The following is a 16667-nucleotide window of genomic DNA, read 5'->3' on the forward strand; positions in this document are numbered from 1 at the left end:
ACTGCTCACTATTATAGGGATGAGGTCATGAAACAAACCACTTATGTTCACTAAACAAGGTCATGTTTCATTCGTATTTATTATTATTTTTTTACATGTTGGGCAGTCGTCTTCGTAGTGCGGTAGGACTAGGGTCTTACTCATGGTGTATATAAAGGGGCTACTGATCGTGGTATGTATAAGTACAACCTGTATTTCTATAAGATGTGGACCAGTTAGCTTGAGGCTACAACATGTTGGTTTAACAGTGACTGATGAGTTAACCTAAAGAGTGGTTACATGTTGTCTGATTTAAATATTGACCAGTCCAGAACATCTGAGATCACACCAAGATGTAAAATATTTTTTTGATCTAGGCAGAAAGTAATTTTGAAGTTGGGAGATTAACTTTATTATAAAAAAAAATGTCATTACTATAAAATAATGTGTGCAATCCTTGAGTGGAACTGGTGTGCCGTGTAATAAAACACGCTTGGCTGGGAACAATGAGTCAATATGAGATGAGAACACAGGCAACAACACAGATTCACCAGCCCTGTGTAGACAGAACATCACATCTAACCATTAGTGACGTCACAAGTAGAATGGATCAATCTTTGAAGCCAGCCGGTCTTCAACGGATGCATGTTATCAGAGTAGTGTCTCATGAGTGGTAGAGGGGAATGGGGTTATAGAGGGGTGTGTCAACAGAGAAGGGGGGCGTGTTGTCAGAGGGGTGAGAGTCCTCATATAGGCGGGTCTTCATGGGGGATGTGTCCTCAGAAAAAGCCGTAGTGCTCCAGTGTGGTGGTGGCCTCAAGCAGCAGGGCCTTGCAGTAGATGCGTGCAGTGTGCAGCAGGGTGAGGGGGTCCAGGGTGCTGAACATGGTGTCTGCCAGAGCGAAACCCAGCGTGGAGGGGATGACGCCCCGGCCATACTCCACCATCCAGGTCCCTGAAGACCACTGCACCGCCGCCGCCTCGCCCACCCCGTGCACCAGGGTGTCACCTGACAGGAAGAACGGCCAATCACATCAGAGTGTGTGTGTGTGTGTGTGTGTGTGTGTGTGTGTGTGTGTGTGTGTGTGTGTGTGTGTGTGTGTGTGTGTGTGTGTGTGTGTGTGTGTGTGTGTGTGTGTGAGAGAGACCTGGGTAATATAGCTGACTCTTGGTGGTCCCCTCCTTCCACTGGTGGAATGTTCCAGAGATGATGGTGTCAGAGATCTCAGCCCAGTAGCGACCTGAGAAGTCCCACAGGAATCAGTGTTATATGGTCCCTCCTGAACATCCCTTCCTCCCTCTCCTTTATCCACTAGTGCAGAAGAGAACATCTCCTACTCCTATATCCACTATTACAGAAGAGGAGAACATCACCTCTCCTCTAACTACTAGTCGAGAAGAGAACATCTCTCTCCTCCATCCACTAGTACCGAAGAGGAGGACATCTCTCTCTCCCCTTTCAACTAGTACCGAAGAGGAGGACATCTCTCTCTCTCCTCTTTCAACTAGTATCGAAGAGGAGGACATCTCTCTCCCCTTTCAACTAGTACCGAAGAGGAGGACATCTCTCTCTCCTCTATCAACTAGTACCGAAGAGGACATCTCTCTCTCCTCTATCAACTAGTACCGAAGAGGAGGACATCTCTCTCTCCTCTATCAACTAGTACCGAAGAGGAGGACATCTCTCTCTCCTCTATCAACTAGTACCGAAGAGGAGGACATCTCTCTCTCCTCTAACAACTAGTACCGAAGAGGAGGACATCTCTCTCTCCTCTATCAACTAGTACCGAAGAGGAGGACATCTCTCTCTCCTCTATCAACTAGTACCGAAGAGGAGGACATCTCTCTCTCCTCTATCAACTAATACCGAAGAGGAGGACATCTCTCTCTCCTCTATCAACTAATACCGAAGAGGATAGTGTTTAGTGATGATTTCATGGCTGGTGACAGGTGGGTGTAGTGATGAAGTGGACCTGAGTGTCCTCCGGTGTCCAGGGCTGTGCCGAACAGCAGGACGTACTCGGTGAGGGAGCCGTGGAGGAGACACATGGAGCCCATCCACCCGCCAGCGTTCACAAAAACCCACTGGAGGTCCTCGTCTGGCAGGATGTGACCAGGATATCTGGGGAAGACACACACTCAGCACCTCCATCCCCGGTCTGCTCTCACCCCTTTGACTAACTGGACAGTGTCATATTTAATAGCCCCCCATTGTTTGATGGACTTATATCTGTTGTGGGAGAAAAGGGTGCCCATCAGAAATGAGGATCAAACATTCTATAATTAATTGATATGCAATTATTAACCATAAAAAAGAACCAACGCAATAGCCAGTGTCTCAGCTTCTGCAACACTCCCATCCCTATTGCTGACCAATAGCTGGGAACTCCAGGTGTAGCATTTATGTACCTAGAGTAGTCATTGTTAAATACGTTTGAGTAGCTATTGTTAATTGTTTATATAGTTTTAAAAGAAAACGATGAAAGGATTGGATTGGTGTCCTGCAATATTTGACCTTTTCCTGAGTTCCACCACGATCTTGGCAAAGGCTTGTTCATGGTCCTGCCCTGTAGGGAAGGCACGGATTACAAGGCAGTTATCGCCATATGTTTTAATATATTTAAATAAAGTTTGTTACTGTTGGTAACAAACTTACCTGCATACTGTGTGGCTATCTTAGCGACGTCTTCCTTAGTAAACACGTATTGTTTGGTGGCCAACCAGTGTTTCACTAAAAGCACGGCCAGGATCGTAAACCCCAAGAACACACAGAGTTTACATATTTTGGTAACTAAAGACATGCTGATATTTGACTGACTAAATACATTTATTCACGGTTAAAGCAGACGAGGTTGGACGACATGTGGAACCTGGGGGTGGATTGTAAACGCCGGAAAAAATTGACTCAGATGACTGCTGTTAGGGGTGGGACATGGGGAACTAACCAATCCGAAGCTCGGAAAACACAGGATGGATCACATGACGTATGATGCGTTCTTAACCATTTGAGTTTAGACAGAACGGTTGTAGAAGAAACAAAGGTCAACTGGGATTGAAAATAAATCAATGAGACAACATATCTATACAAGACACCCTTTAGATTTGAACAATGGCAAGTTAGTTCTCCAGGGGCCATCCACTTGTGTTGCCGGTATCTGCGGAACCTTCTTCGCTTAGTATTGTAAGATTACGTTCCAATTTACTTTAATATAAACACTAATCGGGAGTTAGTGTTAATGGATTATCAACTCTTATAACAATCCCAATATGTTATGTTATACCCTCTGCTATGGGGTACTCCCCTGCTCTCTCAGTCTGTAGAGAAATCCTCCTATACAGGGACAAGACGTGTCTGAAGTCCTCCAAACATACACCTAATGTCAGCTGAAGCCCGCTATTCAATACAAATACAACGTCATTGGTATGGGTTATGATCAATCACAAGCTCGGATAGGTGGTGGTGGTCTACTTCTGGCTAGTTTTAAAGAAGAACATCTTCCCGCCGCTCGGAATCTCTCCGGATCCCCATGCAGGAACATACCATGGTATGTTGGAGACGGGGCAAAGTGTACGAACCAATCAGTAGCTCGATACAACGCGTCGCTAGTTTTGTCAACGCAAGGGTTGCCAGTACAAACGAAATCCCCCATTCGATGTATTTTCGTATTTGCATATTTTATTCTAAAAACAACAACTGTATACCCCCCTGCTGTTGTCACTTAGTAATTAATATGACATATTTTGCAAACTACAAAAAATAAAGATGGTGGTTGGTTATCTTGTATGTATGTATTTGCTGTTTTTAGTTGCTGGTTTTACTGAAACATGCCGTGGTGCTGGCTGCCAGTCATGAGTTCAGGGACACGAAACAAGCAAATAAGGATGTGCAGAATAATGAACTAGAACAGTGAGCTTGTGATCACTTATTAGTTCAACTTATACATTTAGTAGCGATTAGACATTTGTTATTTAAACAGATCTTTTCAAGATCATTTGAATGCTCTCAATATGAGCGGCCAGGACGGCGTCAAGTTTGATCCAAAAGGTAATATTAGTGCTGCAAGTTAAGTTATAGGCCGCCTATCAATTATTTTTCAAAGTTGACTCTGTGATGGACCGATCTGTAGGCTGCAACCAACTATAACCCGAACGCATGTTATTTATTCTCATAAAATGTGTCATACTTTACTGTAATCCCTTAAAACGGCGGTCAATATAGTATTTTCTGTTCTACAACTGTCTGTCTGTCTGTCTGTCTGTCTGTGTCTCTGTCTGTCTGTCTGTCTGTCTGTCTGTCTGTCTGTCTGTCTGTCTGTCTGTCTGTCTGTCTGTCTGTCTCTCTCTCTCTCTCTCTCTCTCTCTCTCTCTGTTTGTTTGTCTGTATGTCTGTCGGTCTCTTGTCTCTCTGTCGTGCTCTCTCTCTTGTCTCTGTCTCTCTGTAACGCTCTGGGGCCTTGTGTTGAGGGAGAGTGTTGCTTTCACTTCTTCAGACCACATTCCTTAATGGGGTTTTACAATTTCAGCGCTCTCTTCTGGATTTGAATAATGATTGGATATTGTTTTTTCTTGTCAATACCCATTTTTTGATGCCTTGAGTTGGTTATAATGATGTAAAATATTAAATCAACAGAACTTTACCAGCTAGGCTAATTGTCAATATGTTCGGACATGCCTCTCATGAGAAACTCTGTGGCAGTTTCAAACACAACAATGTCTCCCCATAATGACGAATAGTTTCATGATAATAACTAAACAATGACCCAAACACAAAATTATTAGTATGATGGGTATGAATTGATGGGCCATTTTGGTTCGGTGAGAGGGATGAGGGATGTTTAGACAGACTGGTGTTTAGTGAGAGGGCTGATTAAACAGACCGTTTTTTATTGAGAGGGCTGTTTAAACAGACTGGTGTTCAGTGAGAGGGCTGTTTAAACAGACTGGTGTTCAGTGAGAGGGCTGTTTAAATAGACTGGTGTTCAGTGAGAGGGCTGTTTATACATGCGTTCAGTGGGCTGTTTATACATGCGTTCAGTGAGAAGGCTGTTTAAACAGACTTTAACCTGGCTCCGTCCCCCTCCCAGAGCACCAGCACCAGCGTTACAACCCCCTGACGGATCGCTGGGTGCTGGTCTCCGCTCACCGCATGACGAGGCCCTGGGCCGGCCAGAAGGAGAGCGTATCCGAGCAGCAAGTGGTCCGGAGCGATCCTCAAAACCCCCTCTGTCCCGGGAACACACGCGCCAACGGACAGGTGAACACACACACCTGCCGCCTTCTTACGGCCGGAGATACACTTTAATATCTACAAGTTTGCATTTGCATAATGACATTACACTACACTGCAAGATGCAATAAGCACATTAGAGATAGGGTCAGTGACAGGGTGAGGGGTCAGTGACAGGGTCAGGGTTCAGTGACAGGGTGAGGGGTCAGTGACAGGGTCAGGGTTCAGTGACAGAGTGAGGGCGCAGTGACAGGGTGAGGGGTCAGTGACAGGGTCAGGGTTCAGTGACAGGGTCAGGGTTCAGTGACAGGGTCAGGGTTCAGTGACAGGGTGAGGAGTCAGTGACAGGGTGAGGGCGCAGTGACAGGGTGAGGGGGCAGTGACAGGGTCAGGGTTCAGTGACAGGGTCAGGGTTCAGTGACAGGGTGAGGGTTCAGTGACAGGGTCAGGGTTCAGTGACAGGGTCAGGGGTCAGTGACAGGGTGAGGGCGCAGTGACAGGGTCAGGGGTCAGTGACAGGGTGAGGGCGCAGTGACAGGGTCAGGGTTCAGTACGCAAGTCAGCAGCGACAACAATGCACTCTTGTAAAAATGACTTGCTGTAGAGTGGGATACTTACATCTGACCACTAGGGAGCAGTAGTTTCATTGCTGTGTATACCTATCTCTCTCCTAAAATACACACCTGTCACTCTCTCTCTCTCCTGAAACACACGTGTCTCTCTCTCTTTCTCTCTCTCTCTCTCATGAAACACACACATGTCTCTCTCTCTCCTAGAGGCTCCTGCCCAATAGGCCACATTTAAACTCGGGACTAAGGGCAGATTCAGACCAAATCAGCACATTTATCTTTTGATTTGAATGGGGTTGTGCGTTTAAGCTGTGAGTTTATCGGCCCCAGGGGTTGCTGAAAAAAATGCAGCTGCCTGTATCGAAAATTTGAAACTGAATAAACGTTGGTGGAAATGCGACCCAACGTCACACTACCACGGCCAATCACGTAAGCCTGCCATCAGACCAGAAGACGCCCCGAACGGGAAGGAGAACGTTTTGTCAGATTGATCCAGATCCAGATGAATCCAGATATCCGAGTTATCCGTTAAGGGGAGCAGGCCTTGCTTTTCTTTCAATTAGCTGTTACAGTCGTTATGACCCAATTAAGTCCGACCCCCTGCACTACGAGATTCGGGCAGATAATATCAAACCAGTTTGAAATACTTTTCCGGGAGGAAAATTGTAGTGTCCGCTCCCCCCTCTACCCTGACGCCCTCATCTCTCCCGTCTCCCTCCTCTCTCCCCTGTCTCCCTCGTTTCTCTTCCTCTCCCTCTTCTCCCTCCTCTCCCCTTCTCACTCCTCATCTCCTCACAGCTGTTTCTATCTCTAACACACCCCTTTTCCCTTCCCCAGCTTCCTCCACCTTTGACTTACAGTTTTTCTTATCTATGTCGAGAGCTATTCTCTGGATCTCTGAGGCCTTTGATCATCACATCCACTCTGCTTCGCTATGCTTATTAACTGTCGAGTTCTCCAGGCTATTTAGCCTCAATGTCTGCCTAAAACTTGAAAATGGACAAGATTTCAACAGTTTCAAGATGGTTTTCCATTGAAGGACTTTTTGTCAGAAGTTTGCCAGGTGTTTGCAGCAGGTCGTTATAATAATAAATATAAGAAAAGAGAAAAAAGATTACCCTACAGTCAAAATGATCAGCATTTTCATGCTATAATTGTTCTCCTCACAACATTTGCCACCTTTTACCTCCCAACTAATCAAATCAAATATACCCACACAAGGGGAACATATTAACAAACCAATAGCGTCAATGCATTCTTCTTTAAGTTGATGTGCCCCCAGTTGTAGTTTTCGTTTCCTATTTTCTCCTTTTTTTCGTCTTCTTCAACGTGTGGATGTGTCAGACAAAGGAAGCATTAAAGGGGTAGTTCGGAATTTTGGACATATGGCCTGACTCCCAAGTTAGCCTTGGTGTTTTCAACACATTTCATTCAGGTTAAAATGTGTTGGTTAGTTTTATTTCTACAATTATTCTATCCACACAGACATTTACATCTATAGTCTGGTGTTTTAATTGATTTACCTCGGGTGTACTGTGGAGTGGGTACGACAGTTTTATTAGCAGGCTAGTATTGCCCGTTGCCGTACGCTAGCCTAGCACGAGCAAACTGCAACTAGAAGGACTGAATGAAATGTGTTGAAAACTGTCTCCAATGATTAAGAACACCAAGGCTCACTTGGGAATCAGGCCCTATGTCCAAAATTCCGAACTACCCCTTTAATAGATTAAATCACCCTCATCTAGCGTGACCTCCACCGCTCAGTGCTGCCCTCTGGTGGGACATTAAAAAAATAAAAATCAATTAATTAAATTCATTTTAATTGTAACTTTTGATCTCTGACGGAACAAATATCTTTCTCTGTCTCTGGCTCTTAACACACACACACACACACACACACACACACACACACACACACACACACACACACCTGTAACAGGTGAAACCAGACTAGAAGTATTTGTATGGTATATATTTACACATAATTACAGTATGCAGTAGTTTACATAGAGTATTGCAGTATATATTCATACATTATTATAGAATATCTTTATGCAGAATATATATATTATAAAGTGATGAATATGAGTTAGTGTTCATCTATACAGTTGACATTTATACAGTATTTCAATATATATTCTCATTTGAACAGGTGAACCCAGACTATGAGAGCACATTTGTGTTTGAAAATGACTTCCCCGCCTTGCAGCCAGACGCACCTGACCCCCCCCAGGGTAAGCATATTAGTACAATATGAACACTATCATTATTACAATATCATTATTATTATTACTAGGCCTGACTAGGCCTAGGCCTAGGCTCAAACTGGATCATTTTTAGTTTAGCAATTTGTTTGACTCTCAAGTCTTGTCTGGATAAAACCCGTTCCAGGATCAGATGGTGATTCGTTGTTCCAGTCTAAAGCAGCGAGGGGCAAGTGGTGAGAAATATTGTTATTATTATGTTGTAGTTTAAAACAGTATTGATATATGATAGAGAATTATGTTATTATAATCTATGCAGTATATGCGTGATGTATTATAATCTATAAATAATATACGTGTATATTAGGTGACCTTGGGTGTCTTGAAAGGCGCCTCTAAATTAAATGTATTATTATTATTATTATATATATTATTGTTATTATTATCTATTATCAATTTTTTTGTTGTTTTCAGTTGATTTAATCAAGCCGTGTTATTATGTATGTATGTATGTATGTATGTATGTATGTATGTATGTATGTATGTATGTGTATGTATGTATGTATGTATGTATGTATGCATGTATGTATACGTATATATGTATGTTTGTATGTAAAAAAATTAAATAATAATGTATAGCCCCAACCAAGTACTGAGTGCATATACAAGAACATACTTTTCAGAAGGCCAACATTTCCGTATTAATATATATAATTTTTAATGATCTTAGGTAAAATTAAATTGTGTGTTTGTTATGTTATTGTAATATATATATGATATTCTACAGTCAGGTGATGTGTTTCCACCCCTGGTCTGATATCACCCTCCCCCTCATGAGACAGGATGAGGTCATCAAGGTGATCGACAAGTGGGCGGAACTTGTGGAGGAATTAGGCGCCACCTACCCCTGGGTTCAGGTAGGAACATACACACGCACTAACACACACGCACACAGGCGGAAGGTTTGACTCTTGTTTGGTTTGTTTTCAGATCTTTGAGAATAAAGGAGCTACGATGGGATGTTCTAATCCCCACCCACACTGTCAGGTAACAGACAGACAGACAGCCAGACAGACAGACAGAACGACAGACAGACAGACAGACAGACAGACAGACAGACAGACTTCCCAGATTTCCCAGATTTCCCATGGCATCACGAAAGGCCAAAAATCGCAGGCAAAAGTAACTCTGCAACAAAAAACAAAGAGATAAAATTGGCACAGCAAAACGATTCACAGAAAAAACGAATCAGCTCCATTATTTGTAAATATTTTATTGACAACGGAAAAATGTTCAGCGTCAAAAACCTTCTGATTTATATCCCGAGTAGCCCAGTCTGCTGTGAGTGTCAGCACGCCCACTCTGTGACTCTAGTGACATACGTTCTAGAACCCTGAACGTTTATGCAGTGCTTTTGGGAGATTGGCATAAACATAGGATTGCTCATCGGTTTTCTCGAAATGACGTTATTTTAGTAACGGTAACAAAATGGCATAGATTACGGTCTGTTCCAGAGTTGCAGTATGGCTTTGTGTCATTTTGATAATGTTGAATTTGACTACAGATAGCAGTCGGACAACGGATCCTCCATGTCCATTCGTCACGGCTCACAAGTCACTGCTAGACTTGGCTGTTTCAGCTGGAGGAGTACCCAGAGGCTGTCCAACCAATGCTAAATAGTTTTTTTGAGACACCATGTTGTATCCCATAATTTCCAAAGAGTTAAGTATTACTTTAATAAAGGGTCTGTTCCAATACTGCTTCTTATGTTCAAGCTAGGGCTGAGTTCCCGGTGGTGGGAGCCCCAGTGGTAGATAAAGGGTCCAGGAGGAATTGGGAAAACTTTATATTTTCAGACCAATCACAACGTTCAGACTTGGTAGCCGATCCAGTGTTTATCTGTGGCCATACATTGGTGTGGTACGTAAATGTCAGCAATAAAGAATCTCAAACACCTCCTGTTTGGAAAGAGTCCCAAAGACAATTCAGCCGCCTCTTGAGCTTCTGGGGGAGATTCAGCAGGGACCCTGAGGTGAACCCTGAGGGGAGGCAGGAGGCCAGAGCTACCATCTGGACATTGTGCTGGAAGCACAAAGAAAGCAACATATTTAGCAGGCCGCACTAGTCGGAATGGTGATAGACCATCAAATTCTAGCTGAAATCCTATCAGTCCTATCAGTCCTTTCACGTTGTCTGAAAGCTTTGTATTAATTTTCATGTCTCTGTACGTTTCTATTTCAACTCCTTGCTTCCTGTGGTGTTAGTTATCAAAAAATTTGAACATATTACACCAATTCTTAAATCGTTACATTGGCTTCCTGTAGGTCAGAGAATTGATTTTAAAATCATGTTGCTAACCTATAAATCCCTACATGGTTTAGGCCCAAAATATTTAACTGATATGCTTCCACTACATAAGCCTTCTAGACCACTAAGATCCTCTGAGACCAATCTGTTAATTATCCCCAGAGTAAACACGAAACATGGGAAAGCACGATTTAGTTACTATGCAACAAATAGCTGGAATAAACTCCCTGAGGATTTAAGACTTGCCCCAACTCTGAGCACCTTTAAAACAAGACTGAAGACTTTTATGTTTGCTTTAGCTTTCTGCTAAATCTTAAATACATTTCACTTTCTAAAATGCTTTTTTAACTTTGCCTTTATTTTCTATTTTAATACAAATTTTTTTAACTTTCTATTTTACCCATTTCTTTGCATATGTTTTCTTTTACTTATCTATTATTTTATTTTATTGTCTGACAATGTTTATATGTGGAGCACTTTGAGTCTGCCTTGTGTATGAAATGTGCTATATAAATAAAGTTGCCTTGCCTTGCCTTGCCTTATAGGTGTGGGCCAGTAGCTTCCTGCCTAATGAGGCAGTGGTGTCGGACCGCAGTCAGAAAGCCTACTATCAACAACATCAGCAACAGCTGCTGCTACGCTACGCTGAACAGGAAGCTAACCGACAGGTAACACACACACACACACACACACACACACACACACACACACACACACACACACACACACACACACACACACACACACACACACACACTGGCAACACTCGCAACCTCCAGCATAAACAATACAGTACGCATGGTTCTACTCTATTGAGTACCCATGGTGGTTCTACCCACCATCACAAAAATTCTGTGTTAACCACGTGACTGTTCATTTTAACTGAGGTTAATCTCTCCTCTCTCCTCTCTCCACTCCTCTCCTTTCCTCTTCCCTCAGGAACGTGTGGTGGTTCAGTCGTCTGATTGGCTGGCTGTGGTTCCGTATTGGGCCACATGGCCGTACCAGACGATGCTGTTACCACGACGACGACACATTCTCAGACTCACTGACCTCACCACTGAAGAGAGAAGGGGTAAAGAGAGAGAGATGTTATTCTCTTTGGGTTGTGTTAACCCAGGTCTCCCCTCTAGGCAGTCTAGGCAGTCATGTCCCAGCGTAGTGTAGACCCAACCGGACCAGACCCCCTCTGACAACACCACGGCCCTTAAAGAGCTGGTGAACCCACTGCTTCACATTGACCTTAACACAATGGGATAAAAAAAAGTGTTTTTGGCTGACCGCATGGTTACGACCGAAGCCAACTTTACGATACTTTTTTAGTACCTTCGTTGTGTGAGGGTTATAATAAGCAATGTTGTATATGAAATTTGCCGCACACTGTAGACAATTCTTTAGCTACATTAGGTACTTATTTCAGTAACAGTGATAATATGCCATAGATTACATTTTTGCAGATTAAATGACCCTTTTAAACCAAAAAGGTGATCTTCGTGTTCAGTGGATCTTGTGTGTGGAGCTCATGCATCTTGGTTTACATCATATTGCCGTTGAAAAGAGGCTTTAGTTTGGGCATCAAAATTCTCGGACCAAAGGTGCAAGTGGAAAAGGATAACATTAGGTAAATAAAATAAGTAATTTTCACAATAAATAAATTCTAAATAGTGCAAAATAATTCTGAATAGTGCAAAAGTAGGCAAAACAAAACCGTGTATATTCATTTAAGTTAAATAAAGGAAAATGGAGAGAGTTGACAGCCTCGTAGAAAGGCTGTCAACTTTCTCCCTTCCCTCCCCTCGAAACGTTTTTCATTTTCAAGGTTATTTCTTACTCTTGAATCCACAGTTTTAGTTAAATGGCCGCTTTGTATATTTTCTCTCCATCTCATTGTCCTCCATGGAGCCCAACCGCTCATATCATAGTACTTCTATAACTAGTAATACGCCTATCATACTACTACTAGTTATCATAGTACTTATATTACTGGTACATATCCTAGTAATAAGCCTATCATACCAGTAGTAGTTTTCATGCTGCTTTTATTAGTAGTAGTTCTATTACTAGTAATTCTTATAATACTAGTCATACTACTACCACACACGCACACGCTACATTCTCGTTAACGTCAAGATTGCGTGCAAACCAACTTCAGCTGCTAGCGTGCACGGATAAATGGCTTAAATACCCCCGGAATGAAGTTAAGGGGATTCCAGTAAAAAAGAAAAGAACAGGTTGTGTGTGTGTGTGTGTGTGTGTGTGTGTGTGTGTGTGTGTGGGGTGGGTTTTATGCTTATACTACTACGTCTACTACTTACCATACTAATACTACTAGGCCTAGGTTCAAACTGAATAGCGTGAACACATACAGTGTATGTGGATGTGTGGAGCTTGTTCTGGGCAGTGATGTATCGTGACGGTTAAACTTCTCAGTGTAACACCACAGTGCATGGTCATTATAAGCAATTTACATAACAACTTTACTGAAAGAGTATAAAAAGTACATTATATAATATATACTCATAGATTTTTGTTATTAACTGATACGCTTTATTTTCAGACCTGTAAACACTGGGTGATAGTGTGTGTGTGTGTGTGTGTGTGTGTGTGTGTGGTGATAATGAGTTTCCAGTGATGATAAGGTTATTTTGTGATTATGAGTGTGTGTTTAAATAGGATGTGTGTGTGTTTATATAGGGTGTGTGTGTGGTTACATTGAGTGTGGATGTATCTGTGCGTAATGCATTATAAGTGTTAATACAGGAGTATTACTGATGTGTTTCAGACCTGGCTGACGTCATGCGGCGGCTGCTCACCAAGTACGACAACCTGTTCCAGGTGTCCTTCCCCTACTCCATGGGCTGGCACGGTGAGCCGCTGTGTTTGTTGTGATGAGTGTGTACGTGTTGTGAATTGTGTGTGTGTGTGTGGGGATAACGAATGTGTGTTGTGATGATAGTAAGTAAGAACGTACAGCTATGTTTATATAGCACTTTTTAAAACAAACGGTAACAAAGAGCTTGAGTGAATGTGCGTGTGTTGAGATAATGGGTGTGTGGTAATAGTTTGTATGTAAGGGGATAATGACTGTGGTATAAGAGTGTCTGTGTGGCGATAATGTTTATTTGTTTATTCGTTTTTTATTTCACACAATACATCCCAGGTTGCTTTAAAATCGATCTGCAAAGTGCGCTCGTGAACGACACAGTAGATTGAAATTAAAAAGGGTTCCTGCTTCCTCTCAAGAGTGAGCGCACAATAGTACCACAAACAGACCTAAAACATTAGCAGAGCTGCCTTAGCATTGTTAACAGTTAGGAGAGCTGTAGAATTTAATTAGAACAGGGGTTGGAAATAGGCAGAACATGGACCGAAACAGGCACCAAGACACATGTTTCGACCCACAAGATGATTTTATAATAACATTCTTTTTTTTGTTGACCATTCTTGGATAAACTATGAGGTCCCCAATATAATGTCCAAATGAAGAATGACCTCAAGTTCCTCAAGTTATATTTTCATTTAGGCCCCAGTGAGGCGTTATGAAGGCTGGGTTTCTCCACACTCAATCAATGCATACATTTTGCGGTGGCTCTAATATTGTATTAATTGCACACAGTCACAGCTGCTTTGGTACAAAGTAGACACACGTGCTTGGCATTGGAGAAACTGGATATATAAAACGATGCTATTGTTTCCAGTCTTAATTTAATGCGCTGTATTCATAGATGACCGGGGCTATCAGAATTTTGGCAAGCAGGCTAAATGTCGCGGTAACGTGCCAACATACAGTACGTGCACATGTAGGCCTGTGTGATATACTGTAGGCCATCAAAATTAGATTTGTATCTATTGTTTCATGGGTAGGCTCGTCTAAATGTCTTGAAAACTGGGTCTCTTCCGCTGCAAACCAATACAATGTGGACTGAATCAAACTAGCTCAAATTCAAATTCAGCCTATTATACGTGGATTAAGCCTATTATACGTGGATTTTTCCAAGATTAATACGAGTCGTGGCCAGACCTGGGACGTTCAGGTGGTGCATCACACGATCAACATTAGGCTCTTTCTTCTGTTAGTCTCTTCTGAGTTATGCAACGTTAAGGTAAAACACAGGGCAATTTAACACAAACTGCACTTGAGTTTAATAATAGTGTGTAAAGTTTTGTGAGTATATCAATCAATTTGTGTCATTCATTATGAGCATTATTTACTCAATTCTTTATCCAACTTTAAAGTAATTGATATGTGATATAACGTCATCTCTGATGGAATTGCTGTATTTTTATCATCAAAATATACATGTAAAGAACAAAAGTATTGCAATTCCATTTTTTTGCAATACTATGTGGCCTTAGAGGTGATAGTGAGTGTTTGTCTCCTCCAGGTGCTCCCACAGGTCCTCACCTGTCTGGAGGGGTGGACCACTGGCAGCTCCACGCCCACTACTACCCCCCCCTCCTGCGCTCCGCCTCCGTCAGGAAGTTCATGGTGGGATACGAGATGTTGGCCCAGGAGCAGAGGGACCTAACCCCTGAACAGGTACTGGCTCACCCTTGGTACCACTTAACCCCAAACAGGTAGCCACTAAGCCCTGGTCCTGACTAACCCTAATTACCAACTAACCCAGACAGGAACAGACTAACCAATGGTCCTGACTAACCCTAAGTACCAACTAGCCCCGACAGGAACAGACTAACCAATAGTACGGACTAACCCTAAGTACAAACTAACCCCGACAGGAACAGACTAACCAATAGTACGGACTAACCCTAAGTACAAACTAACCCCGACAGGAACAGACTAACCAATGGTACGGACTAACCCTAAGTACAAACTAACCCCGACAGGAACAGACTAACCAATGGTACGGACTTACCCTTGGTACCAACTAGCCCCGACAGGTACAGACTTACCAATGGTCCTGACTAACCCTTCAACCAGGACTGACTATCCGGGTGCTGGCTAACTCCAAACCAGGGCTGGGTGATTCGTCCTAAAAATAGAGCATTGATTTTTTCAAACTAATAAAAAAGTTTTTCTCTGAACAAACTAAAAAGACCAAAAATATGTGGGGCTGTGATTTTTTGCGATATCTTAATGAACCCCATTTTGTACCATATCACTGCTTCCGTGGTCACTGCCCTCTGGGCCCTTTCTTGTCTTAAGGAATGTCTTTAGTCCTAAAAGTCCTAAATGTAGGTATTTTATAAGTCCTCAATTTAGTGAAAACAGTCCCCAAAACACCAGGTGGATGTTCCACTCTGCTAAATGCCCGTTAGTAAACTCTTCGTTGTCAGGACTAAGGAATACTGGAGCAGAGGTGTGTGAGGACGTGTAGCGCTCTGTCCGGGCAGCAGTTAAAGTTAAAAACACTTATCGTACTATAACTCTACTGTGTGTGTGGAGCTAGTTCTGGAAAGCCGTTGATTTTGATGATCGTGTTCAAGAGAGAGTAAGGTATAACGCTACGGTGTATGTGGATGTCTGGAGCTTGTTCTGAGCAGTGATTTATGTGATGTCACATAAATCAAAAACGTTACTAAAAAAGTATCAAAAAGTTTCCGTGAGCTACTTTACCGTAAGCTCTGGTATTGACTAACCCCTGATACTAAATAAACCCTGCACCGTTATTGACCAACCCCTGGTACTGACCTATCCCAGACAGGTACTTACTAATCCGCTTCCAGTACGGACTTAACCCAGCAGGCACTGACCTACTTACTTACCCCTGAATAGTTACTGCCTTACCCTCAACATGTACTAACTAACCCCCAAAAGGTAGTTACTAACCCTTGATGCCAACTTACCCTGCATACTAACTAACCCTCAACAGGTACCAAGTGACCCTTCAACAGGTACGAGGGGTTTAACAGTTCGGGTGTGTCCTGGTTTGGATCACTACATGGTTTATTGTTCAGTACTATATGGGAAGTATTGTGCCTTTTAGGGACACCGCTGTCAAGAGCAAAGGGTTTGGACAAATAGCCAAGTCACATTTAATCAGTTATTAGTTATTATATCAGTTATGTTTGACCTTCATCCTGCGTCCACATGACTTCATCCAGCTCCTGCTCCTGTGTTACAGTGGGATTGTGTGTTTGTGTGTGTGTTTGTCTAGGCAGCAGAGAGGTTGAGGAATGTCCCTGATGAACACTACAGGAACCGGAAGAAGAGCGAGGAGAAAGAGTGAGATCTGGTGGACGAAGAGGAGGAGGGGGTTTACCCATGATAAACCGAGTTATTGTCTGATTAAATTGTTACTTCATCTCATAACTATAAAGGATATTGCTTCCTCAAAGAACTGAACAGATAATTCAATTATTGAAATCAATGAATATTAAATAAGGGTTGATACCACTGCAATAAAAACATGAACACTG

General features: G+C 42.6%; 2 protein-coding genes across 3 annotated transcripts; one reads left to right on the top strand and one right to left on the bottom strand.

The window, feature by feature from the left end:
* Positions 1-11: 11 nt before the first annotated feature.
* Positions 12-2895, bottom strand: sigmar1 (sigma non-opioid intracellular receptor 1). The gene is made up of 5 exons (XM_060038828.1): positions 2636-2895; positions 2495-2546; positions 1953-2101; positions 1128-1220; positions 12-988 (listed from the first exon to the last, which is right to left on the bottom strand). The coding sequence occupies exons 1-5, from the start codon at positions 2778-2780 to the stop codon at positions 759-761; spliced, it is 669 nt and encodes a 222-aa protein (XP_059894811.1). The 5' UTR covers positions 2781-2895; the 3' UTR covers positions 12-758.
* Positions 2896-3819: 924 nt separating this feature from the next.
* galt (galactose-1-phosphate uridylyltransferase) lies at positions 3820-16667 on the top strand. 2 transcript variants are annotated; one of them, XM_060038254.1, is made up of 11 exons: positions 3820-4024; positions 5064-5233; positions 7928-8009; positions 8167-8215; positions 8767-8896; positions 8970-9026; positions 10832-10954; positions 11226-11361; positions 13069-13152; positions 14672-14826; positions 16406-16667. In XM_060038254.1, exons 1-11 carry the CDS (start codon positions 3988-3990, stop codon positions 16475-16477), a joined length of 1095 nt encoding a protein of 364 aa, XP_059894237.1. In that variant the 5' UTR covers positions 3820-3987; the 3' UTR covers positions 16478-16667. The 2 variants fall into 2 exon arrangements, with proteins under 2 accessions (XP_059894237.1, XP_059894238.1); XM_060038255.1 differs by having other exon boundaries at positions 8173-8215.

The sequence above is a fragment of the Gadus macrocephalus genome, chromosome 19, assembly GCF_031168955.1.
Source record: "Gadus macrocephalus chromosome 19, ASM3116895v1".
Classification (NCBI taxonomy): domain Eukaryota; kingdom Metazoa; phylum Chordata; class Actinopteri; order Gadiformes; family Gadidae; genus Gadus; species Gadus macrocephalus.